The 27,146-nt window shown below is 48.0% G+C and overlaps 1 protein-coding gene across 1 annotated transcript; it reads right to left on the bottom strand.

Moving 5' to 3' along the window:
* Positions 1-317: 317 nt before the first annotated feature.
* Positions 318-26,894, bottom strand: hspa12b (heat shock protein 12B). Its single transcript, XM_023838144.2, has 13 exons — positions 26,555-26,894; positions 22,743-22,813; positions 21,651-21,724; positions 20,304-20,428; positions 20,027-20,213; positions 18,822-18,926; positions 17,910-18,026; positions 16,477-16,654; positions 14,517-14,603; positions 5,701-5,805; positions 4,250-4,508; positions 2,437-2,540; positions 318-1,840 (listed from the first exon to the last, which is right to left on the bottom strand). Exons 2-13 carry the CDS (start codon positions 22,762-22,764, stop codon positions 1,212-1,214), a joined length of 1,992 nt encoding a protein of 663 aa, XP_023693912.1. The 5' UTR covers positions 22,765-22,813; positions 26,555-26,894; the 3' UTR covers positions 318-1,211.
* Between the last annotated feature and the right edge of the window lie 252 nt (positions 26,895-27,146).

The raw sequence follows: 27,146 nt of genomic DNA, 5'->3' as shown, positions 1-27,146 counted from the left end.
AAAACTGTTTTTGAGTTTTTATACCACAGCAGGTTTGATAACTCCTGGGGTTTCACATTGTTTTGATGTTTGGTGGCCATACAGGTCATTAATGTCCTTGCTGTGCCACTTGCTGCACTCATTTCTAAGAACATTCTGGTGCTTTTGGTAACCCTAGTAATACCCAGACATTAGGAAGCTAGACACAAACTTCAGTCCAGGTCCAAAATCCTGTACAGCTCGTATGTACAGAACCCTTCATTTGAGCGCTAGTCTTGACAATTGCTGCTCAAACGCCCCAATGCCGTATTGGTGACGTACAGATGGGAGGAGGAACCTCAGGGTTGCAGCTTTTATATGGCTTTGAAAGCAGGAAACATGCATACAAGAAGTAGGATTAGGGTTACATGCTTGTACAATATAGTCTACAATTTAATGAGTATGTAATCAGATTAGGTAGGTTCTGGAATGATGTGGTCTTGGAGGAATGAATGAAGACTATATGGCAGGGGAACATAAATGCAGACAGGCTTTGGGGTTGCTTAGGGAACTCCACATTCCAGTCATAGATGCATCCATGTAAACGAGAAGTGACACGTGACAAAGCTGTGTTTCAGTTCACTCTTGTGGCTGGAGTTACAGATTTAGTACTTAAAAAAATACATAAAACCATAAATAATGTTGCAGTGTACTCTGCTGTTCATAAATATTTCAGATTATGTGTTCCACATGCATGGTAATACAAAATATATGTATGTTTTATGGGCTGTCTGGACTGTACAGTGATAGACATAAACAGTGTGACAGAGTCCTGTAGAAATGGCTTGGTTGTAAAGTTTTCCTGCCAGTAGGTGGTGCTGCTGTAATTACTCAAGGGATTCAAAGACCTCACCTCAGTCCACTTAGTAAGAAATGGTTAAAGTCAGATAAAGGTAGTACTGAGTATGCTGTCTTTCATTTGGTAATGAAAAAAATGAGGCATCCAGCGACTGGGAGTGACCAAAGTCATTTATCATATGAAAGAGTGACTTCTCTGCAGATATTCCAGGGAATATCAAAGGACTTCAGAAAGCTCACTTGGGCTTTCCATATTGTCGCTGAGTGGATGTAGAAGCTGAAGGAGCAGAGGCTGTCCAGGAGATGGAGCTAGAGATAGAAAAGGGGGATGCCCCCATAATCGTAGCTGAGTAGGAGTCTGAGTCTTCATCTTGTCCCGTTTGCTTGCCAGGCAATCAGTTGGACAAGAAGTCTATATTGGCACGGACAGAGCAGTTGGTGGCCACGTCTATGGCGGTCACCTTGATCTCAGTGTCGCCGAACTGCATGGTGGCCCTGATCTCCCGGCGCTCGGGTCCGCTGGCCTCGGGCAGATCCAGAGTGATGGCCCCGCATTTGCGCACGCTCGGGTCGGTGATGTAGACCACGTCGTCCGTGGTGCTGCAGTAGATGTTGATGATGATCTTGCGCTGGCCCGAGCGAGCCGGCGTGTAGCTGCGCCGGACCACCTCACCCAGCGCCACCGACTGGTCCACGGACACAAAGCGGTCCAGCACGTCCGTGCACCACTCTCGGCCGTCCTTCACCAGAAGCTTGTCCCGTGGGTGCCGGCCCGGCACGAAGCGGTTCAGCACGCCCACGCCGTAGGTAACTGGGCAGCGGCGCACGCGCACCACCGTGGGGTCCAGGCCGAACAGCACAGCACCTTTCAGGATCGTCAGGCCTACATCCTGCGGGATGATGATGCGACAGCTGCGGCCCAGAACCGCCTGCACCGCCTGCTGCAGCATGGGTGACTCCGCAAAGCCACCCACCAGGAACAGGAAACGCACACCTTGCACTTCCGGTTTCTTCATCATGTCCTCTGTGTGAGAAAGGGGTATCACTGACCGTTACCACCTAATCAATGTCAAGAAGGACACTTTGAGCTAGCACAGGATTGGAAAACGACCATTTCAATCGAAATGACTTGGATTTCACTTAAGCACTGCATTCTTGCCTTGTGCTGATTGCTCAGTCTTGTGTAATCATGCATGTGTCACTAATATTAATGTGAAACAGCTGGATGAGTCTTTGAATCAAGGAAACAAACCAGTCAAAGCACAAGAAGACCTGAACTCTGTAGCCCGAGCACGGGAGCCTTTCAGTTTGAAAATAGTTTGTAAACTATTTTCAAACTGAAAATAGTAGCTCCCATATTAGGTGGTAACCCTAGTTATATCCAGACATTATGAAGCTGGACACAAACTCCAATACAGGTCCAAAATTATTCCAGGATACAGCAATGTCTCTGACGCCGGACATAATAAAACAATATCTTGGTATTACATAAAGAAAACTGAAATACAGTCCTCTGGAAGAAAAGGGAAAGAAGACTGTAAACGGAGGGTTATTAAAGGTGAAGGAAGGGGGGGAAACGCCGAGGGCCAGAGTTAGAAACAAGGCGTGGGTGAGCCTGACCTATATGCCTGACGATGTTGTTAATGGTGGGCTGGAACAGCTCCTTCATGGCCTCAGGAGTGAGCCTCAGCATGCCCTGGGAGGACCACTTCACGATGTTCATGCTGGAAGAGAAGCCCGAGTTAGACCAGCTCTGCACACAGGTACGTACAGTACGCTGATGGCCTTCCGTTTCAGTGCGGTCACTAAAAGGGACACAAACACAACACAGACTCGGTAGGTTTGCTAAAAATGGGAGCAAAAATGAGTTGCTTTAAGAGGCGACAGCTGAGGCAATTCAAAACCTTTGTGCTGCAAACAGCCTTCTACAGCACTACTGTGGGATCCGTGCTTTCAGCCCCGAGGCCCGCAGAGCCCTGCAAGGGCTCCGAGAAAATCACCAGCAGAAAACTGCCCACCCTGCAGGACGTCTACATCGAGCGACGCAGGGCCAGGGCATTAAGCATTATCAGGGATACTCACCACCCCTGCCATACACTGTCCCAGTGGCTGTACTCAGGCAGGCGGCCCAGGAGCTTTATAGCTGGGACTGAGAGGCTGAGGAGGAGGTTCTACCCCCAGGCCATTAGGGTCATTAACACCACCAATGAAAAACTAAAAGAAGCTATAACTGCAACCTGCACTTTAAATATTTTCTCATATTTTCATATAACTTTTATCTTTACTTTTATGTTTCCATATTTTCAATACTTATTTTAACTTGCGTTATATAATTTGGTTATCCTTCTACCTTGTTGGCTGCACAGTCTGGAGTAGCAGCAATTTCATCTCACTGCTGGTGTAGCAGGACATTCATGCATGGGACTAATAAAAATCTCGATTCTTGAGTAATAAAGCACACGCACTACTTTTCAGTGCTCACACTGGACAGAGATGGGAGGAAGCAGTGAAGTACTACACACACACCTGCTTCCCCTGAATATCGTTCACTGTGGATAACATAGGAAGGGGCAGGAAATGTCAACTGGAGTGGCCATCAGGGACCAAGTATATTTATGGGGGTGGCATTAAGCAAAAAGGAAATGATCCACTGAAATGTTTGGTAAGATCATTAAAACAATGTTTGCAATACAAGCACCTAATCTAGAAATAAATACTTCTAAAAGTATTTTAAATTCACTTCACATTCTTAAGCCATGTAAACATTAACTGAAGTTGTTTTTTTGTGGGGTGGCAGCGAGGAGAGCTATGTACTTACTATTTACTTTGATCCGGCTCCTGGGAGTTTTACTTATGCAAAAATGTTCTGAGGGCAGAACGAAAAATTATTGGTTCAGAGAGATAACCAACCAGATTGTAGTGGAGGAGGGTCCATGAAATCTGATTAGTTGGTCTGACATCTGACCAAGATCTGATTGGTTATCTCTCTGAACCAATCATTTTTCATTGTGGCCTCACAACATTTTTGTGTAAATAAAACTCCCAGGAGCTTAGATCTGCTCCTCACCAGAGATAAATAAAGCATAGTCTGTGTTGGCCAGGGCTGCCCAACCCAGCTGCTGGAGATCTACCACCCTGCAGAGCTTAGGTGCAGCCCTGAGTAGCATACCTGATACAGATTATCAGGCCATTCAGTACCATAGCTGGCTTTCATAGTGAGATGTTACTGATTATCTGTATCAGGTATGTTACATTTGGGCTGCACCAAACTCTGCAGGGTGGTAGATCTGCATGAGAGGGTTTGGAAAGCTCTGATGTAGGCATGCAAATATTTCATACTTATCCTGAGAGAGGGAACAAAGACATACACATCTGATGGGCTTTACTATAACTCCAAAAAACATTAAATAAAAAGAACCATCAAAGAGCTCACTTGCTCTTGCGAAGGGCGGTCTCCACACTGTGGCCTCGGTGTCTCTTGTAGAAGTCGATGAAGGAGAAGGGCAAAGTGATGTTGAGGGCGGTGGCCCGGCCGGGGGATGCAGTCCTCTTGCGGGCCTCGAAGGCGATGGTGAGGTCCACCCAGGCGGCCGGCCTCTTGGCCTTGAAGCTCTCGATGAAGTCGGCTCCGAAGATCTGGCACAGCATGGCCTCGAAGGCCATGTCTACACCGACGGCTCCATATGGACCACCTGGGATGATGTGTGCAGTTCAATGTGGAGAAACATGGTTTGTCATTTTCAGTGTTGGGGAGTAGCTAACTACAATTAGCGACACTACTAACTTAACTACTTGTTTCAGTAGATTATTAGTAGCGCTGTAGCTTTTCCAGTAACTATTTCTTTTACAAATAGCAATGTAGCGTGGCAAAACGGTTCATTGTTAAAAAATATTGCAGGTCATCGTCGACTTACAACCCATGCAATTTAATTACTACTGATCGATTTTACGACCATTCAGAGACCACAAATAGCTTCAGCCCCGACAACCGGCAGTGCGAGCATCACTGCTCAGGCTACTGTTCGCAGTGCTCACAGTACAGTACACATTTCTATCAGTTTGTGTAACAATAATGAAGTAAGAAAATGGTGATAAAAATGTTAAAAAAAACACCAAACAATTTGACTTAAAGATAGTATAATATATAGATTTTCATATTACTTTTAACATCATGTTTCACATTTTTTGAATTAATTTGCTTTAACCCTCTCAAGGCAGGCGTTGCTGATTTGCAACAGTTAAAAACTAACTACCTTATTACCCCACATACATATTTTATGAGTTTTTTTTACTCAGAAGTACCACTGCAGGATTTCGTTGTCCTGTCGTTACTAAAACTTAATTTGAGCCTGAAAGGGTTAAGAGTATCCTACAGCATAAATGTGAAGTATTACCAGATGAAATAGCTCCGATGTCGTTAGCTACTTTTTCTCTGTAGCTTGTAGTGTAACTAACTACTATACTAAAACAGTAGCTTTGCTGTAGCTTAGCCACTTTTAATCATAAATAGCTTGTAGCTTGAAAAGCTCCTGTTTAAAAGTAGCTTCCACAACACTGGTTATTTTATATAGCAGTCTTTTGCAATGTCTCAGAGTTTCACAAATGTTACTCGAATGTGAGTAGGGAAAGAATAATAATAATGTCAGTTTATTGATCCCTCTCTTTCCCCATCTTGCTCTCCATGACACAGACACATATATAGGTGGGCGCAAGCTTGCCAACAAAGGGCAGCCACTTGCAGCAGTGCATAAATTCTTCTCTTAGCTCTGCCCTACCTGTGCAGAGCCCCGTGGGCTCTCTGGTCCGCCCTACCTGTGCAGAGCCCCGTGGGCTCTCTGGCCCGCCCTACCTGTGCAGAGCCCCGTGGGCTGCCTCTGTGCTCACCTGAGGCCTTGTAGAGCTCCTTCAGGGTCCCCTGAGGCTGTTCTATCTGATGCACAGTCAGGTCCACTGTCCCCCCGCCGCAGTCTGCCACGATGTACCTGTCGCCTGAGGAGAGCAGACCAAGAGCTTCAGAGCTTCAGAGCTTCACTCTACCAAAACTGCTGTTGGCTCATTAAGAGTCAGCTTTCCACTCCGAGCACATACAGCTATGCATAAAATTTCACACTTATCTTCTGCTGTATTGAGATTCTAAGAGAAGATGCATTGGGTGAGGGGGGGGGGGGCTTTCACAGTAGTCACCTACAACTTAGCAGATGAAAAACACAGCCCTGTATTTGCTAAGCAAGCTTCCTGAGGAGCTGGCCGAGTGTATCTACAAATGATCGAGGAAGAATGGGACCAAGAGACAAGGATTTAATGTGTACTGGAGGAAGTGAGGGGATGGGGTGGAGCAAGGCGGATGGAGCAGGGGGCAGCGCGGTCAGAGTCACAGCAGGAAACATCTGGAGCAGAGGGAAAGCTGTTCCAAACTGACCCTTGACCAGTTATCAAACTCACACATACTGGGTATTGTGAGCCAGCAGAATGTGACACCACACAAGTCTGAAACACCTACCTATAAGACCACCAAGGGAGGTGGTCAGATGGTGTAACATGCCATCGCAGGAAACTGGGGGCACTCTCACCTTTTCAGTACTACAGTGTCATTGGAAAAGTTCATGTCCATTTAAAGGGGTCCCATCATGCTCATTTTCCCTGCTCCGAATTTTATTTTTGGGGTCTATTTGAACAGATACAATTTAACAAAATTCACTCTGCCTGTAACTCTGTCTGAAACGGTCCGTTTCACCCCTATCTTGCAGTCAGCAGACATATCCTTGAGGGTAGGAAGCCAGTCAATAGGGATCATGTTACGAGGTGACCTCACCATGTCAGGGAAGTAAGTGCTGGAATTCCAAAGAGCCGTTTCAGGCAGATTAGAGAAGAGTGGTTTCTATGGTGAGAGTTACTCCCTTTGTTGTGCACTTTGAGCCTTAAGACTTTGCAGACCGTTTACTTGCACATAAAGCTATATAACACACTAAAGGAAAGGGGAAAAATGGAAAAGTATAATAGGGAACCTTTCAGGACCTGAGGTTTAAATGGAAGGAGAGCTAAAATATGGAGAACGGAGGTAGAGAGGTGGTTCAGGATTTGGTAGGGAACCGGCAGGGTTCCGTATCTGTTGTATGGTGCTCATACACTCTATGTGTTTGAATTTGGTTCTGTCGTTTGCAGCTTCATAATTGCTTGTTGTCGTCATACTACTGGTCCCCTAATTTCACTACCACTCACTCAGTATTGCCTGTGTGCATCATAAGTACTCGTGTGGAACACCATAGCAACATACTGTAATAAAGATCCTTTAGGGAGTTTTTAGTTGTGGGAATGCTAAGATTGTAGATATCACTTAGACTCCCTGTTCCTCACAGGAAATGCAGCAAGCCAAGGCCTGATCTACAGCTGTACATAGACTGTCAGAGCTAGGCAGTAATGGGAAAACCAGAGCTACTGGCCTCAGAACTCAATCCAGCCCCCTGGGGATGAGCAAGACTTTTCACTTGATTGTTGTCAGGCTTTTTGGATCTTTTTCACACATTAATCCAACATGATGTTTCACAGCTCTAAGTATCTTAGTAAGTAGTGCAGAATACACACTATGCTACCTGCAGTCGTGGGCCGTCTCTCAGATTTCTGGAAAATGGGCTTGAGTATCAATCACACAAGTGCTCTGAATTGCAGAGACTGACACAGATCTCTGACCTCAGGCCCAAACAACTTAAAAAAGAATGAGGACAAGGATAAGACACCCTTTAGTAGAGTCTTCCCAGAGATTAAAAAACCAGTTCATAATGGAGATTAATATAATCAAGATCACTCAAGGTCACCTTACATGAGTTCAGAAACTTAAAATTTTGAACACCAATAAGAAACTCCCTATACAAGATAAATTATACAAAAGTAACAATAAAATGCCTATTCCCTGGTGCCTATTCCCAACTACAGGTGTCCCCCCTTCTGGTGCCTATTCCCACCTACAAGTGTCCCCGCTTCTGGTACTTATTTGCACCTACAGGTTTCCCACTTTCTGGTGTTTATTCCCAACTACAGTTGTCTCCCTTCTGGTGCCTATTCACACCTAAAGGTGTCCCCCTTCTGGTGCCTATTCACACCTACAGGTGTCCACCTTCTGGTACTTATTCGCACCTACAGGTTTCCCACTTTATGGTGCCTATTCTCAACTACAGGTGTCCCCCCTTCTGGTGCCTATTCACACCTAAAGGTGTCCCCCTTCTGGTGCTTATTCACACCTACAGGTGTCCACATTCTGGTACTTATTCGCACCTACAGGTTTCCCACTTTATGGTGCCTATTCTCAACTACAGGTGTCCCCCCTTCTGGTGCCTATTCACACCTAAAGGTGTCCCCCTTCTGGTGCCTATTCACACCTAAAGGTGTCCCCCCTTCTGGTGCCTATTCCCAACTACAGGTGTCCCCCTTCTGGTGCCTATTCACACCTACAGGTGCCTCCCCTTCTGGTGCCTATTCACACCTAAAGGTGTCCCCCCTTCTGGTGCCTATCCACACCTACAGGTGTCCCCCCTTCTGGTGCCTATTCCCAGCTACAGGTGTCCCCCCTTCAGTTGCCTATTCACACCTAAAGGTGTCCCCCCTTCTGGTGTTTATTCCCAGCTACAGGTGTCTCCCTTCTGGTGCCTTTTCCCACCTACAGGTGCCTCCCCTTCTGGTGCTTATTCACACCTACAGGTGTCCACCTTCTGGTACTTATTCGCACCTACAGGTTTCCCACTTTATGGTGCCTATTCTCAACTACAGGTGTCCCCCCTTCTGGTGCCTATTCACACCTAAAGGTGTCCCCCTTCTGGTGCTTATTCACACCAACAGGTGTCCCCCTTCTGGTGCCTATTCACACCTACAGGTGTCCCCCTTCTGGTGCTTATTCACACCTACAGGTGTCTCCCTTCTGGTGCCTTTTCCCAACTACAGGTGCCTCCCCTTCTGGTGCCTATTCACACCTAAAGGTGTCCCCCTTCTGGTGCCTATTCACACCTACAGGTGTCCACCTTCTGGTACTTATTCGCACCTACAGGTTTCCCACTTTATGGTGCCTATTCTCAACTACAGGTGTCCCCCCTTCTGGTGCCTATTCACACCTAAAGGTGTCCCCCTTCTGGTGCCTATTCACACCTAAAGGTGTCCCCCCTTCTGGTGCCTATTCCCAACTACAGGTGTCCCCCTTCTGGTGCCTATTCACACCTACAGGTGCCTCCCCTTCTGGTGCCTATTCACACCTAAAGGTGTCCCCCCTTCTGGTGCCTATTCCCAACTACAGGTGCCTCCCCTTCTGGTGCCTATTCACACCTAAAGGTGTCCCCCCTTCTGGTGCCTATTCCCAACTACAGGTGTCCCCCTTCTGGTGCCTATTCCCAACTACAGGTGTCCCCCTTCTGGTGCCTATTCACACCTAAAGGTGTCCCCCCTTCTGGTGCCTATTCCCAACTACAGGTGTCCCCCTTCTGGTGCCTATTCACACCTAAAGGTGTCCCCCTTCTGGTGCTTATTCACACCTACAGGTGTCCACCTTCTGGTACTTATTCGCACCTACAGGTTTCCCACTTTATGGTGCCTATTCTCAACTACAGGTGTCCCCCCTTCTGGTGCCTATTCACACCTAAAGGTGTCCCCCTTCTGGTGCCTATTCACACCTAAAGGTGTCCCCCCTTCTGGTGCCTATTCCCAACTACAGGTGTCCCCCTTCTGGTGCCTATTCACACCTACAGGTGCCTCCCCTTCTGGTGCCTATTCACACCTAAAGGTGTCCCCCCTTCTGGTGCCTATTCACACCTACAGGTGTCCCCCCTTCTGGTGCCTATTCCCAACTACAGGTGTCCCCCTTCTGGTGCCTATTCACACATACAGGTGCCTCCCCTTCTGGTGCCTATTCACACCTAATGGTGTCCCCCCTTCTGGTGCCTATTCACACCTACAGGTGTCCCCCCTTCTGGTGCCTATTCCCAGCTACAGGTGTCCCCCCTACTGGTGCCTATTCACACCTACAGGTGTCCCCCCTTCTGGTGCCTATTCACACCTACAGGTGTCCCCCCTTCTGGTGCCTATTCCCAGCTACAGGTGTCCCCCCTTCAGGTGCCTATTCACACCTAAAGGTGTCCCCCCTTCTGGTGCCTATTCACACCTACAGGTGTCCCCCCTTCTGGTGCCTATTCACACCTACAGGTGTCCCCCCTTCTGGTGCCTATTCACACCTACAGGTGCCTCCCCTTCTGGTGCCTATTCCCAGCTACAGGTGTCCCCCCTTCTGGTGCCGATTCCCAGCTACAGGTGTCCCCCCTTCTGGTGCCAATTCCCAGCTACAGGTGTCCCCCTTCTGGTGCCTATTCACACCTACAGGTGCCTCCCCTTCTGGTGCCTATTCACACCTACAGGTGCCTCCCCTTCTGGTGCCTATTCACACCTACAGGTGTCCCCCCTTCAGGTGCCTATTCCCACCTACAAGTGTCCCCCCTTCTGGTACTTATTTGCACCTACAGGTTTCCCACTTTCTGGTGTTTATTCCCAACTACAGGTGTCTCCCTTCTGGTGCCTTTTCCCACCTACAGGTGCCTCCCCTTCTGGTGCCTATTCACACCTAAAGGTGTCCCCCTTCTGGTGCCTATTCACACCTACAGGTGTCCACCTTCTGGTACTTATTCGCACCTACAGGTTTCCCACTTTATGGTGCCTATTCTCAACTACAGGTGTCCCCCCTTCTGGTGCCTATTCACACCTACAGGTGCCTCCCCTTCTGGTGCCTATTCACACCTAAAGGTGTCCCCCCTTCTGGTGCCTATTCACACCTACAGGTGTCCCCCCTTCTGGTGCCTATTCCCAGCTACAGGTGTCCCCCCTTCTGGTGCCGATTCCCAGCTACAGGTGTCCCCCTTCTGGTGCCTATTCACACCTACAGGTGCCTCCCCTTCTGGTGCCTATTCACACCTACAGGTGCCTCCCCTTCTGGTGCCTATTCGCACCTACAGGTGTCCCCCCTTCAGGTGCCTATTCACACCTAAAGGTGTCCCCCCTTCTGGTGCCTATTCACACCTACAGGTGTCCCCCCTTCTGGTGCCTATTCACACCTACAGGTGTCCCCCCTTCTGGTGCCTATTCACACCTAAAGGTGTCCCCCCTTCTGATGCCTATTCACACCTACAGGTGTCCCCCCTTCTGGTGCCTATTCACACCTACAGGTGTCCCCCCTTCTGGTGCCTATTCCCAGCTACAGGTGTCCCCCCTTCTGGTGCCTATTCACACCTACAGGTGTCCCCCCTTCTGGTGCCTATTCACAGCTACAGATGCCTCCCCTTCTGGTGCATATTCACACCTACAGATGCCTCCCCTTCTGGTGCCTATTCACACCTACAGGTGTCCCCCCTTCTGGTGCCTATTCCCAGCTACAGGTGTCCCCCTTCTGGTGCCTATTCACACCTAAAGGTGTCCCCCCTTCTGGTGCCTATTCACACGTACAGGTGTCCCCCCTTCTGGTGCCTATTCCCAGCTACAGGTGTCCCCCTTCTGGTGCCTATTCACACCTAAAGGTGTCCCCCCTTCTGGTGCCTATTCACACGTACAGGTGTCCCCCCTTCTGGTGCCTATTCCCAGCTACAGGTGTCCCCCTTCTGGTGCCTATTCACACCTAAAGGTGTCCCCCCTTCTGGTGCCTTTTCATACCTACAGGTGTCCCCCCTTCTGGTGCCTATTCCCAACTACAGGTGCCTCCCCTTCTGGTGCCTATTCACACCTAAAGGTGTCCCCCCTTCTGGTGCCTATTCCCAACTACAGGTGTCCCCCTTCTGGTGCCTATTCCCAACTACAGGTGTCCCCCTTCTGGTGCCTATTCACACCTAAAGGTGTCCCCCCTTCTGGTGCCTATTCCCAACTACAGGTGTCCCCCTTCTGGTGCCTATTCACACCTAAAGGTGTCCCCCTTCTGGTGCTTATTCACACCTACAGGTGTCCACCTTCTGGTACTTATTCGCACCTACAGGTTTCCCACTTTATGGTGCCTATTCTCAACTACAGGTGTCCCCCCTTCTGGTGCCTATTCACACCTAAAGGTGTCCCCCTTCTGGTGCCTATTCACACCTAAAGGTGTCCCCCCTTCTGGTGCCTATTCCCAACTACAGGTGTCCCCCTTCTGGTGCCTATTCACACCTACAGGTGCCTCCCCTTCTGGTGCCTATTCACACCTAAAGGTGTCCCCCCTTCTGGTGCCTATTCACACCTACAGGTGTCCCCCCTTCTGGTGCCTATTCCCAACTACAGGTGTCCCCCTTCTGGTGCCTATTCACACATACAGGTGCCTCCCCTTCTGGTGCCTATTCACACCTAATGGTGTCCCCCCTTCTGGTGCCTATTCACACCTACAGGTGTCCCCCCTTCTGGTGCCTATTCCCAGCTACAGGTGTCCCCCCTACTGGTGCCTATTCACACCTACAGGTGTCCCCCCTTCTGGTGCCTATTCACACCTACAGGTGTCCCCCCTTCTGGTGCCTATTCCCAGCTACAGGTGTCCCCCCTTCAGGTGCCTATTCACACCTAAAGGTGTCCCCCCTTCTGGTGCCTATTCACACCTACAGGTGTCCCCCCTTCTGGTGCCTATTCACACCTACAGGTGTCCCCCCTTCTGGTGCCTATTCACACCTACAGGTGCCTCCCCTTCTGGTGCCTATTCCCAGCTACAGGTGTCCCCCCTTCTGGTGCCGATTCCCAGCTACAGGTGTCCCCCCTTCTGGTGCCAATTCCCAGCTACAGGTGTCCCCCTTCTGGTGCCTATTCACACCTACAGGTGCCTCCCCTTCTGGTGCCTATTCACACCTACAGGTGCCTCCCCTTCTGGTGCCTATTCACACCTACAGGTGTCCCCCCTTCAGGTGCCTATTCCCACCTACAAGTGTCCCCCCTTCTGGTACTTATTTGCACCTACAGGTTTCCCACTTTCTGGTGTTTATTCCCAACTACAGGTGTCTCCCTTCTGGTGCCTTTTCCCACCTACAGGTGCCTCCCCTTCTGGTGCCTATTCACACCTAAAGGTGTCCCCCTTCTGGTGCCTATTCACACCTACAGGTGTCCACCTTCTGGTACTTATTCGCACCTACAGGTTTCCCACTTTATGGTGCCTATTCTCAACTACAGGTGTCCCCCCTTCTGGTGCCTATTCACACCTACAGGTGCCTCCCCTTCTGGTGCCTATTCACACCTAAAGGTGTCCCCCCTTCTGGTGCCTATTCACACCTACAGGTGTCCCCCCTTCTGGTGCCTATTCCCAGCTACAGGTGTCCCCCCTTCTGGTGCCGATTCCCAGCTACAGGTGTCCCCCTTCTGGTGCCTATTCACACCTACAGGTGCCTCCCCTTCTGGTGCCTATTCACACCTACAGGTGCCTCCCCTTCTGGTGCCTATTCGCACCTACAGGTGTCCCCCCTTCAGGTGCCTATTCACACCTAAAGGTGTCCCCCCTTCTGGTGCCTATTCACACCTACAGGTGTCCCCCCTTCTGGTGCCTATTCACACCTACAGGTGTCCCCCCTTCTGGTGCCTATTCACACCTAAAGGTGTCCCCCCTTCTGATGCCTATTCACACCTACAGGTGTCCCCCCTTCTGGTGCCTATTCACACCTACAGGTGTCCCCCCTTCTGGTGCCTATTCCCAGCTACAGGTGTCCCCCCTTCTGGTGCCTATTCACACCTACAGGTGTCCCCCCTTCTGGTGCCTATTCACAGCTACAGATGCCTCCCCTTCTGGTGCATATTCACACCTACAGATGCCTCCCCTTCTGGTGCCTATTCACACCTACAGGTGTCCCCCCTTCTGGTGCCTATTCCCAGCTACAGGTGTCCCCCTTCTGGTGCCTATTCACACCTAAAGGTGTCCCCCCTTCTGGTGCCTATTCACACGTACAGGTGTCCCCCCTTCTGGTGCCTATTCCCAGCTACAGGTGTCCCCCTTCTGGTGCCTATTCACACCTAAAGGTGTCCCCCCTTCTGGTGCCTTTTCATACCTACAGGTGTCCCCCCTTCTGGTGCCTATTCACACCTACAGGTGTCCCCCCCTTCTGGTGCCTATTCACACCTAAAGGTGTCCCCCCTTCTGGTGCCTATTCACACCTACAGGTGTCCCCCCCTTCTGGTGCCTATTCACACCTAAAGGTGTCCCCCTTCTGGTGCCTATTCACACCCAAAGGTGTCCCCCCTTCTGGTGCCTTTTCACACCTACAGGTGTCACCCCTTCTGGTGCCTATTCACACCTACAGGTGTCCCCCCTTCTGGTGCCTATTCACACCTACAGGTGTCCCCCCCTTCTGCTGCCTATTCACACCTAAAGGTGTCCCCCCTTCTGGTGCCTTTTCATACCTACAGGTGTCCCCCCTTCTGGTGCCTATTCACACCTACAGGTGCCCCCCCCTTCTGGTGCCTATTCACACCTAAAGGTGTCCCCCCTTCTGGTGCCTATTCACACCTACAGGTGTCCCCCCCTTCTGGTGCCTATTCACACCTAAAGGTGTCCCCCTTCTGGTGCCTATTCACACCCAAAGGTGTCCCCCCTTCTGGTGCCTTTTCACACCTACAGGTGTCACCCCTTCTGGTGCCTATTCACACCTACAGGTGTCCCCCCTTCTGGTGCCTATTCACACCTACAGGTGTCCCCCCCTTCTGGTGCCTATTCACACCTAAAGGTGTCCCCCCTTCTGGTGCCTCACCTGCCTGCATTTCTGACCACAGCTCCCCTGTGCCGCTTTCCACCAGGAAGGTCCGGCTATGCCTGGCCTTGCGTAGCTGCTCTCGGGCTGTGGGGACAGAAAGAGCAGTGATGTGTTTATGTCCGAGTGACTCCCAGGGCACCTTGTCTATCCTCACAAGCTTCCCCCAATAGTCACAAAAAAAGTTTCATAGAGGTTTCATATATCATAATGAAAGCATGAATTGTAGGGGGAGCAGATATTCAGATTTGTTAACTTGCATTCCCACGTTCTACACGTTTACAGGGACCTCTTTGGAGGGTTCTACAGAACTCCAAACTGATTACATCATTGAAAGTGAGCCGCAATTTTAAAACATCCATGATGTTTAACTGATCCTTGGTCCCACTGCAGTCTGACAACATCACAACAGCTCCAAGATGTTAGAGCTTATCATAGGACATCGCACATGGTTTACTTTGTACAGAAGTTATGTTCCCCATTTGAAATGAAAAAGCCAACATAGTTAAAAACTGTCCTTAACTTCAACAGTTCCTCCCCCCCCGGCCCCCACACACACACTGGGGCCGCGTCTCACATTACAAAGCTGACTGTGACATAATGCAATCAAGAGGGTCTTTCTGGAACAGACAAAGAAATATAAACATACAATGTGAGCTGGTGTCTGGAAGCAATTTTCTGTATGAAAAAGAAAATGTTGTTTTACAGTAAGGACCCCTCATTGTGATGTCACTCAAGCTCATGTGGGAAGGTGAAGCTGGGGGTGGGGGCTAAATATAGCTGTGGGGGAGAAGCAAAAGAAGGGAGAAGAGTATGGGCATAACAGCAGGCAGGGGGTGACGACTGAGCAAGCCTGGGGGCCCAGAAGAGGGCCCTGAGGGGAGGGGCCACACATCATGGGGCCCCGGTTACTGTAACTATTGTGCCGGGCCTGGGAATCATGCACGGCGGGCCTGACAGCAGGGGTAACTGTGACTGCGGGGGGTTGGGGGGGGGGAGACGGCAACAGCTTATCTACTACATACACCACCCTCCCTAAACTCTGGCATTGCCTATAATTTAACACACTGTCACTCATCTGCACAAGAAAGAGAGAAAATGCACAGCAGATTTTATGGTGGGGGAGGGGGGAATTGTGAGGTCATGGTCTCAACACCTTGTTTAAATTATAGGGCCCACACTCAGAGGTGTGTGTGCGCGTGCATGTGTGTGTGTGTGTGGGTGTGTATGTGCGAGTGTGGGTGTGTGCGTGTACGTACACGTGTGTGTGTGCATACGTGCGTGTGTGTGCGTGCGTGTGTTTGTGCATCTGTGTGTGCATGCGTGCATCTGTGTGTGTGCATGCGTTTGTGTGTGTGTATGCAGGTGTGTGTGCCTCATGCTTTCAGCTTACTGATGGGAAACACAGATAACGCCCAGTGAGAGAGCAGCACAGGCCATACCCTGCATGGACCCGCCTCCCCAGGCTGCACCATTCCGCAGGCAGCGTCACACATGGGCCATTGGGCCAGGCACAGCGCAGCCTGCAGTTCCGGCAGACGGACCCTTCCTCTGTTTGCTGCCATAATGCACGTGACCTCCATGTCAAAGCCACCCTAAGCACTGCCCCTTCCCTTATGATGCAAACACATCTCCCTAACAGCTGACAGCTTTATGGGCTGCAGCAAAGGAACGGGATTTTGGGACACACTTTTTATCTAAAAGAGACACATATTTCCAAGACCAGTGTATCTTTGTATGATCTACATACTACAGCTCTGCTTAGATAATTAGATATTTCATTATTTTAAATTGATTTAGATGACTGAAATGTATCCTTTGGTTTTCAAACCTGAAAATGCTTGGTCACAGTTCATTTTTGATTTTTAATCACCCAACAAACTATTTCCATTTCTGTTATATTTTGTGTGCAGTGTTTCTGGCTGACTGATAAGACATTTGTCACTGGTAGTGGCCTTACCCTGCCTGAAGCTGGAGTCAAAGGAATGGGAAGCATCGCCCTCTATGCCGTTAGCGATTAGCCGTGAGCTGAGGTCAATCACCTGATGCAGGCGTAGCTTCCGGCAATAAATAGAGGCGGCTTCTGGTTCAAGGGCAATAAGGAGCTGCTCTGGGTTCTCAGGGGAGACCAGCCCCGCCTGGAGAGAGTGAGACAGATACAGACAGAGATCACAGTCAGCTGACGCTGTTCAATTTCTATGTCCATGCTACCATGAAAAATCCATTTAACCTAACTACCTTTGGTCATTGTGTAAAAGATGAATACACAGATATGTATAAATATATATACATATATCCAGGAGGAAATATGTTGGGGACAGCCTCATATCAGTCATTGTAAAGGCTCATTCTACTTACTTCCGCAATGCAAATACAAATATCAGTTCATCAGTTTTTGGGGGCCTTTTTCAAATCACATTCCACAAAGTAATCCAGAATCATGCAGCCATTCCGCGAGGCAGATGTGAAGGAAGTCGGAGGGATGACTGCTGGATGGTGAACAGTGGGGGATTGAGTTCCTGCAATGGGGGTGGGGCTCCATGTGACATGGTCGGCTGGAAGGGGGTGGGGCTGGACTGCTTTCCTCCCCCCTCCTCAGTCCAGCAGGAGTGGTTTCCTGCATTTGTGCACCGGGATCTTGCATTGTTTCACCACGATGACATCGTCAGGAGGAAATTTCAACCGGGACCAGGAGCTCCCGCAGTAGGGATGGGGGTGGAGGGAAAGGCAGTCTAGACTGATGAGGAAGGGAGAGGGGTGACGAACATTGCCCCTGATGGTGGGGGGTCAGGCAGAGATCACAAAGCTGAGTTAGGAATAGATGTTGGCCAAATAGCCCGAATGAGTGAATCTGGTGGTTATTGATCCTCAGGGATTATTCACAGTCAAAGAGTACAGACTTTCAGGAAGTACAGACCCTCAAAGATTACAGACCCTCACAGGAGACTCATAAGGATGGAAGCCAGGGCGTCTGACGTTCAAAACCATGTGACCCTGATACACCCAACTGTGTCACACTGTCATGCTCTTCTCCTACCTGAGCTGCCTTCCAGCACTTCTTGGTGCCCTGAAAGCTAACGTGTTTCCATAAGCATCTGCTTAGCAGCCTAACATGCAAGGATACCCCCAGTGTGTGAGCCTCCTGCCTCTTACTGGGATGGAGAGAGCAAACTGCACCCTACAGCAAGCTTGGGGCACCAATTAAACATGCAGCGAATCTCTCAGAGCTCAGGCCATATAATTATATTCACAAACAGGCAGAAAAACAACTGGTGTCGACTACCCACCTCGCTGTTTTGAATTTAATTGGCAGATGTTATACAAAGTGACATACAAGTCAGGAAAGCTTCAAGGAATTTGGCATGTTAGATGTTCTCGGACCATGTCTCTCACCAGATAGGCAGCCTCCCTCATGAACTGCTTGGCCGGTTGTCTCCACACGGCCGGCACCGTGATGACCCAGCGCACCGCCGTCCCCTCCAGCACCGAGGACGACTGGTCCTTAATCTCCTGCACGCAAAAACATGCACATATACAGAAATGCAGATCACTCCGCAAAGCAAACACTGACGTCTGTCCCAGCACAAGCACTCCCACACGCGTAAACAGCATGGCCTCACTCGCGCACACTCATATATTTATCGGAATGTGTAGCTGCTCCTGCGCAGTGCTTCAAAACAAATGTCCAGCTAGAGAAAACATGAGATTTCGAGGCCCAACAGCACAGCTGGGCTTTGTAACCAGAGTCTTATGGAAGGGCCACCTAATTTTTACCTAATATTTACACCTGGGCCTGCCTTTGCAGTATGGAAGTGATTTGTTTGTATGTTAGAATAACAACGGAATGCTGTGTTTGGCCAAAAACCAGCTGCTATATTCTATTTCTGACTCTCCAGTCCCATGTCTTTTTCCATAATGGAAACCGCCATTGTGTTGCAGAACTTAACATTTGAAACTGGTACATTCAATCATGCCAGCAGGTGTGAGGTCCGGGTCAAAGGTCAAATTTATTTATACAGCACATTTAAAATCAACTGAAGCTGTACCAAAGTGATGTACAGGGTATGACAGAGAATAAAATAAGGAAAATAAATAGATTTTTAAAAAGTAAATAAATAGAAAATAAACCGAAACTAAGAGTTATTAAGGGACGAAAAGCCAACAAATAAACATGTGTTTTTAAAAGAGACAACAGGGAGATAACCTAACTTGAGCAGGCAGGTTATTCTGGAGTCAAGGTACAAGGGTGTCCGTCAGTACTGTGTGTCTCCATGGAAACAGGAAGCCAGAGGTCAGAGGTCATACCTTCAAAGCATGCTGACGGAAGAACCTCAGCGCATGGGCGAACACCTCTATGGCTCTGACCTTCTGACCACTCACTGCCTCCAGCTCTGTCTCCATAGTCAGATCCTTCAAGAGTGAGAGGCAGAATGTGAGGGGTGACTGAGGAAGCTTTGGTGAACACTAGCTGAAGCCTGAGGGGTTTGACGTAATACTTTTGAAAACTTTTAAAGGAATCTTCATTACAGCGATCTCACCCACCTAATCAGAGGTGGATAGTTTAGGACCAGAAAGTAAATATCCAGAATAAGATTTTGTTTCAATCAACAGGCTGACTGTGAATCTTTATACTCCATTGGTTGGTTGAAACCAAATCTTGGTCTGGATTTTTACTTTGTGGACCTGAAGCATCCACCTCAGCACCTAATCTACTATTGCATCATTTTCCATGGAAACTTTTAACACATTCAGACAAAAGGAAATGCAATGCAGAGCAGAATAACTTACATAGCCTGCTTATGAATATGCCAGGAATATACAAGTGCGCCACCAAGGGGCGGCCCTTGGAAAGCCCTGGCCACCCCTGAAGCAAAACCGGTTACTGTGTAGGACCTGCCCTCATGTTCTGTGGTTTGCTCCCTAGCAGTCCTCAACCTTTAACTGATTGGTTTATTCTACTGAGTGGTTTATTCTGATTATGCTTGTTGTGTTTTACATTAAAGACTTCAAACACTTTGGAATAGAACAAACAGAGCTAGTTAGATGCTGTTGATGATGATGATGATGATGAATGATGATGATTGTTATTATTACTATTAATTATTGTTCTTGTTGTTCTCGTTGTTGCTTTGTCTTGGTGTTTGTGTCACCCCATAAAAATCATTGGCCACCCCCATTGAAAAACTTCTGCTGATGCCTCTGATCATGCGGACCTCCTCCCAGTTCTGGAATGCTCCACCCCACTTATTTGGGTGATTTGGCCAGCACAAGCATTCAAAGTAGGCAACAGTACCAGCAATACTCTCTGATCCATATTTTTCCTTTAGGCCTGCACATTTTTCCATTTAACACACCTGATTCAACTCCTTGCACCTCCTTGTGCTAATTACCACACAGCTCTTGAGCTGAATCATTTGTGGTGGATCAGGGAAAGAGCTAAGCTACACAGGGCTCTGACCCCCCAGGATTGCAGTTTGACACCCCTGCTTTAGGTCCGCCTTGATTCTTACACTGGTACTATGGATCTTCATTTTGAATTTGTCGAAGTAGAGCCAGTTCTGGGCCTCCTCTGGGTCCAGGTCATGATAGCTGTCCCGTGCGGCAAAACCAAAACTGTGGAACCTGAGATCTGGAGTCAGCAGCAGACAAGTGGGGCTCTTCTGATTGGCCACTCCCGGATCCCCGCCTTCCCAGCGTCTGCAGACAGTGGCAAAGGGATGCGTCAGGCGGGGCCCACGTAAGTCTCACTTTCTACTGTCAGGCGGGAGACGACGGGGATCATATCACCTCATCATGTGGATTGCCTCGGGGTCCTGCGTGAAGCTGAAGGCGTAGCCACTGGATGTGGTACCGAAGTCAATGGCTACCACCACAGAGAAAGGACGGGCAGCCCGAGGCCGGAGCGCTGGACCCTGGGGGGACATATGCGGAATGACCAAAGCAGAGAGGTATGGTCAGTATGCAAGACAAACATTACAGGCCCTGAAATATCCGATCCATACACAGCCTTACAAAAGTCACATAGTGCAGTGAACACAGAAGCACTCTGCAGAGAGGGTATACTGAAAACATTTAAATTAAATAAATTGCAGGCAAATGGTGTAGTATAGAGATATACAAAGACACAGGAAATGACACAGAGACACACGGGATGGACCATAGAAAATTCACAGGAGATAAAGTAAAGAGACAAGAAAAACAAGTGACACTTGCAGGAGGTTTTATCACAGCGGGGACATCCTGGTGGAGAGTAGCCAAAGAAAAGCCCTCGCCTGTATCTAGGCTGTACATGTTATTCATTGGCTGAGAAACTAACCCTGACCAGGGTGACATAAACAGAAAATGATTGAGCAGCTGCTCAAAGGTATAAAAGACGTGCTCCCTTGTGGATTTCAAACATGCAACCTTCTTATAAGAATCAAATTCCCCATACTGCACCCTGGCAGTGTGCTCGTTTGTCTATATCTGATTCAATGATGTCATACCTCTATAATCTGGGAGGAGGCGTTTTGTCTGCCAAAAGGAGGAAAAACTGCAGGGCAGGGTTAGAATTATCTGGAGGAGGAAGGTGCAAACTGACACTTCATCTAATGCAGTGCAGACAAACACTAAGCCATTGGAAGGACTTTCGGAATCTTGCACTGGTGATGCTTTTCAATGCTGTTTAAGTGTATAAGCCCCACAGAGCATAAATATGAGTTGCAAAATAGCATTAGATTCAATGTATTTGTTATTTATTTAATACGATGTGCGCATGCCAATTAAAAAGACCTTTTAGTTATTTTACCGCAGTGCCACCACTGTACAGGCTCCTGTATCAGTAATTTGACCTTTCTCAGCAATGGCAAAGAATTCAGGCTGAATATAGTTAGATAATTGCACTGTGTACGTGTGTGTTCCCTATTCCATGCACTAATTAGCATGCGATCCCCATTTAGTGGTGTAAGGCCGGATCTAATGCATTTTTCACCCTGCCTAAGCAAGACCTCTAAGCCTCAAACCCAACATTAAACCTTATTTCAGGCCTGTAAGTACATATGAGCGTCCCGCTTCCTGTGCCACTTCCTGCTGCTGCTTTCTCACACAGGGCACGTCCCAGCCATCCATAGGCCCCCGGTTGTAGATGTCGCTTACCGGGGAAGGAGATGGGGTGAGAGGAGCGATGCCGCAGTCATTTCGGGAAGGTGAGCAGGAAGGTGAAGGGGGCACTGGACATGGGTAGGGGTTAGAAAGGAAAGTCAGTGGCCCCTCTCTGCTCTGTTTGCCAAACTCATAGTTTCAGCCTTATTGCCGGGGGCATTGAATCCAGCATTGTGATAAACTGGTAGCGTCGAGCGTTGAATAACCTTAATATGGAAATTCATCGAAATCATCTGGCCCTCACAGTAAAATCAACATTATCCTAGTATGCACAGCATACCGAATTCTGAAATACGATAAACCCAGCGGGTCCACCATGTCAAAATGCTCTCTGATGCAGGCAAGGCAAGGAAATATCTGACAGCACTTCAAAAGAAAAGGACAAATGCTAGTTTTTGGCACTGAACTCTGAACTAGCTTAGGATCAGCTCTACTCGGCATTGACGGTCACCTTGTTTTTATCTGTGAGACGATGGCAGTCTCTGTGCTAGCATAGCCTAGCCTTAGACATGCTAAGCAGCACAGCACGGTCTCCGTGGTAATCCTGCAATGTGTGATGCCATTAGGAAAGACTGGAATGTTATCTGCAGGGACTGATATTCTCAAGGGAGTAAGGGAGGTAAAAATATGTAAGCCCTACAGCGGCAATGGAGATAGTTTGGGTGGATTTAACTCACAGAGAGCTGTGCCAGTGGCTTGCTAGACACTGGACTGACCACATATTTCGCATATTAAAATTTTCCTTAAAATCTGTTATATGAAGAATAGGTATTTTCAGAATGATGGCCATTTTCACTGGGATGCTGTATCGGAGTACAGCTTCTCAGAGTGTAAATGTATTGCAGTCCATCGTATATCACAGTGGAATATCTGACAGTCTTTGAGAAGTGTGTTTATGTAGGACTTGTGGGGCATTAGCTGAGAAGGACATCTGTACGTGCTTTGTAATGAACATCTTTGTTCTATTTGTCTATGTGCCAACACATAAGTCTTCCCTTGGATGCTTATGTAGACCATCTTTGGAAAAGCCCTAAATGGGATCATGCCTGAAGGCCTGCTTCAGCATTACCTGGGACTAACCGTTACCTGGACTCTGAAGTTTACTCATGCTGGGCTGCAGGAGGGCTGCCGTGGTTAGATGCCAGGGCCTTCGCAGCCTGAAAGAGAGACGGAACTCTTAGAGCAAGTCTGGCACAGTTCAGAAGTAGTCAAGCAACATCTACTGACACGTGAATGTTTGCTGGGTCGTGGCTGTTTGGTAATGTCGGATAGAGGGCTCTGCTACGCCCTTGTCTGCCAAATGGCAAATCTCCCTGCAGTAAACAGGAAGCACCACCCATTATTTATCAAACATCATATGTGTCTCACAGTGAGTACAATACCCCAGTACAATTATCCCAGTGTGCGGCAAGCCATAGGCAAGCACAGACTACACAATTTCCTACATAAGAGGATACTTCAGGTTGTTGATTGGCTCAAAACCCAAACTCCTGATCTATTCACCGTGTGATACTATCACTTATCAGGCGGTTAGTGTTTTCTTGGCATGCTTTGAAAACTCAAACATCTTCCCTCTGCCAAGAAAACCCTAAGGAAACACATAAAGAAGAAATGTTTATGTTTGCGTGATTTTGTTATTACCACATCCTCACATGTCATACTTACACAGCTGGAGACATATCTTTCAGCAACACCACTTTACAATGGTCACTTATGAATATAATGTCAGCTTAAGGTGAGTTGAAGGTGACATTTTTAGAATCTTCTGTATTCTACCTGCTCTTACCTGCTGCCCCTTCTTGACCTTGTACCCTGAGTGTTACTCATCGTTCTGTCCTCACCTTGTACCCTGAGTGTTACTCATCGTTCTGTCCTCACCTTGTACCCTGAATGTTACTCATCGCTCTGTCCTCACCTTGTACCCTGAGTGTTACTCATCATTCTGTCCTGACCTTTTACCCTGAGTGTTACTCATCATTCTGTCCTGACCTTTTACCCTGAGTGTTACTCCTCGTTCTGTTCTCACCTTGTACCCTGAGTGTTACTCATCGTTCTGTCCTGACCTTGTACCCTGAGTGTTACTCATCATTCTGTCCTGACCTTGTACCCTGAGTGTTACTCCTCGTTCTGTCCTGACCTTTTACCCTGAGTGTTACTCCTCGTTCTGTTCTCACCTTGTACCCTGAGTGTTACTCATCGTTCTGTCCTGACCTTGTACCCTGAGTGTTACTCATCATTCTGTCCTGACCTTGTACCCTGAGTGTTACTCCTCGTTCTGTCCTGACCTTGTACCCTGAATGTTACTTGTCATTCTGTCCTGAGCTTTTACCCTGAGTGTTACTCCTCGTTCTGTCCTGACCTTGTACCCTGAGTGTTACTCCTCGTTCTGTCCTGACCTTTTACCCTGAGTGTTACTCCTCGTTCTGTTCTCACCTTGTACCCTGAGTGTTACTCATCGTTCTGTCCTGACCTTGTACCCTGAGTGTTACTCATCATTCTGTCCTGACCTTGTACCCTGAGTGTTACTCCTCGTTCTGTCCTGACCTTGTACCCTGAATGTTACTTGTCATTCTGTCCTGAGCTTTTACCCTGAGTGTTACTCCTCGTTCTGTCCTGACCTTTTACCCCGAGTGTTACCACATGGAGGTACATATAGTGCCATCTACTTGCAGTATAACTTCCTGAAAATTGATTTGTTAATGTAATTCTTAACTCCATCCCACGATCAGGTGAGAATGTATCCAAAATAACACGTGTTGCCCCCTTGGAGGACTATGTGGAGACATTATGTATTGCAAAAATTTACATCTTACAGGAGGCAAAATTTGTTGTCACTGACATACTTTTTCTCACATTCATATCCACACACCCAACAAAACATGTTTTTGCCATTCTGTGGTCAAACACTGGGACTAGGCACTGCTCGGAATAAAACAAGTAACATGAGAATGCATATTAATTGCTTAGTTGGCAGACAGCCAAACACATCATGAACCAGCAGTATGTTACAAAGTACAGGAATTTGTGTGCTTCTGTTTGGATGCTTGGGCACACATGTGATACTACACAACCCTGAGCTAAAATAGAATTTGGTAACCCATTCAATGTTCCCAGCCAAAAACCAAAAGCCTATTCTAGATTTTTCAGATTCTGTATTCTTCCATGTTCTGTCTCTATGTCAATAGAGCCAGAAGACAAGATTAATGGTGCGACAGCCCTGTCCTGCAGGTAGTCGGTCACAATAAGAGGCTTCAACAACAGCGAAGCCCACCAGTCTACCCAGATGGTCAATACACCAATTGTATCGGCATTCTGGCTGGTCTTTTCTGAAGCTGTCTTCTCTACCCACCCACGCTGGCACGAAGCTGCGGTGAGGACTTGAGGAACACACTCAGACCACTTTATTCTGTTGTTAACGACACACTCCCACACTCGCGCCGACACGAGCCCTAAGGCGCTTGCTCATTTTCTGCCCACTGAAAGTGCAATTGACTCCACATGTGCAGTTCGACAGAGTGCTGCTTGGCATTCACACACCTGGTGTTACGGAAGTCAACATACTGAGAGAAAATATCTCCCGATGTGAGGGTCACCGGCCCCCATCCCCACCCCCATGATTCTGCAGAGGGCTTGAAAGCCAGCTGACTTAATTTGCATGAAATGAGCTCTTGAAGCAATTAACCAACATGGGCTTTTCCTGTGTAATGTAAAGGTTTCTTTCTCCATTGCTTGGCCAGTTCTTGTACATCTCAAATGTATGAACCTGAGGGTCATAGGCAGAGGTGGAAAGTTCAGGTTCAGAAAGTATAAATCCAGACCAAGATTTTGTTTCAACCAATCAGGTGAGTATGAAGAGTCACAGTCACAGAGGACTTAACTGGTTAGTATTAGTTAAGTACTCTGTGACTGGGCTCCTGAAGGTGTCCAGCTGGCCTATGCAAGTAGCCAAAATAACCATGCAGAGCCATTGAACCATTTCCTCTACCCTCTCCACCAATGATGTTCACTGTGCATTTATCAACAAGGATTATCCAACACAGTTTTTCATAGATAACTTGATGGAATGTAACAAACACAAACTACCAGATTAGTTTTCATGTGAAAGCACTATAGTGTAATTTCACCCATGACTAGGTAAAGGTAACCTATTGCAGGGGTGATGGTCTTAGTAGCAGGAGAGTCTTCAGGGAGTTAGTGCTTAGGAGGATCTGAAGTGCTTTGGTTAAAGCAGGTCAACTTGGAGGTCTGTGTCACAGAGATAGAAGTTAAATACTGCAAAATGCTGAAACATGCACAGACTAAAAGACACAATGAAAACAGGGTGGAACCTGGGCTGACAGCTTTACAATGGACCTCGAGGTTAAAAAATAAAAAATCCAAACAATACTCTGTATAAAAGTATAAAGTTTATAAAAGTATAAAGTTTTTGTTCAGAAAAAGCTCTGAACAGTGAGAAGTATGAAACTTGAACCGATTAGCATGGTGCTGTGTGTTTGATCCCTTCTGAACCACAAGAGACTACAAAGAATTAGGGGACCTCAGCTGCCACTCATTACTCTACTGAAAACATCACGATTAAAAAGAATAGCTTAGCAGGTAACTATAGATTTCCCTCCTTCACCACCACAGGAATAACATGTTTTGTTACCCATTGTCCCTAGTGGAGTGGTAGTGAAAGTGATATCTGGAAATTATTAACATAAATCCCAAACCGTGATGGAACTTTATACAATGTGCAAAACATCTGATAGTGACCATATTCCTTACCTACACACCCACCCCAGAAGCTTCTGACCTTCTTTGTTGTGCCCCCCCCCCTCCCCCCTCAGAGACCAACGGGGAACTTGAGGTTGATGCACCTGAACGTGAAGCACAATAAACAAGAGCCAGAAACTCACCCCTTGCTGGTGAGGGCAATGCGTCTTCTGTCTCCGTAACAGGGTCTGAAATTTCCTCGGCTTCAGTGACAGAGTCAGTCAGAGGATGCTTCACCAGTATTTGAAGCTCAGTGCTGAGCCGTCCTGCAAGAATTCCAGGGCACAGCGCAGAAAAGAGCAGCGAGAGTGTAAAAAATAGGGCTGTGGGTAGTTTACAGACACTCTCTTAAGAACGCCGACAGCTTTCCAGACCAATTTGCTTCCTTCTGTGTCCGAAGTCGGGCAGCTGCTTGAACTGAAGGGCTGGAATGTCAGGGAGGAAAGGAGTGATAGAGAGAACACACACACACATCGACTGGGGGCAGAGTTACAACAGCATGGGGAGGGGCGGGATAAAGCTGACTTCATGGGGATAGTGTTCATTGTGTGAGTGTGTCTTTGTGTGTGTGTGTGTAAAAGTTTATGGAGAAGGCTAATTAAATCATCTCTCTTCCTTCTCTTTTCTCCTCTTCTCTCCAATCACCAGCAACGCCATCTTTTTCCCCCTCTTCTGCTTCATCTCTCTCCCTTCTTCCACATCCCTTTAAATCACTGCTTTTACCAAGAGTGTCCC

The sequence above is a fragment of the Paramormyrops kingsleyae genome, chromosome 12 (assembly GCF_048594095.1).
Source record: "Paramormyrops kingsleyae isolate MSU_618 chromosome 12, PKINGS_0.4, whole genome shotgun sequence".
Classification (NCBI taxonomy): Eukaryota; Metazoa; Chordata; class Actinopteri; order Osteoglossiformes; family Mormyridae; genus Paramormyrops; species Paramormyrops kingsleyae.
This window is presented reverse-complemented; position numbering and strand designations above follow the sequence as displayed.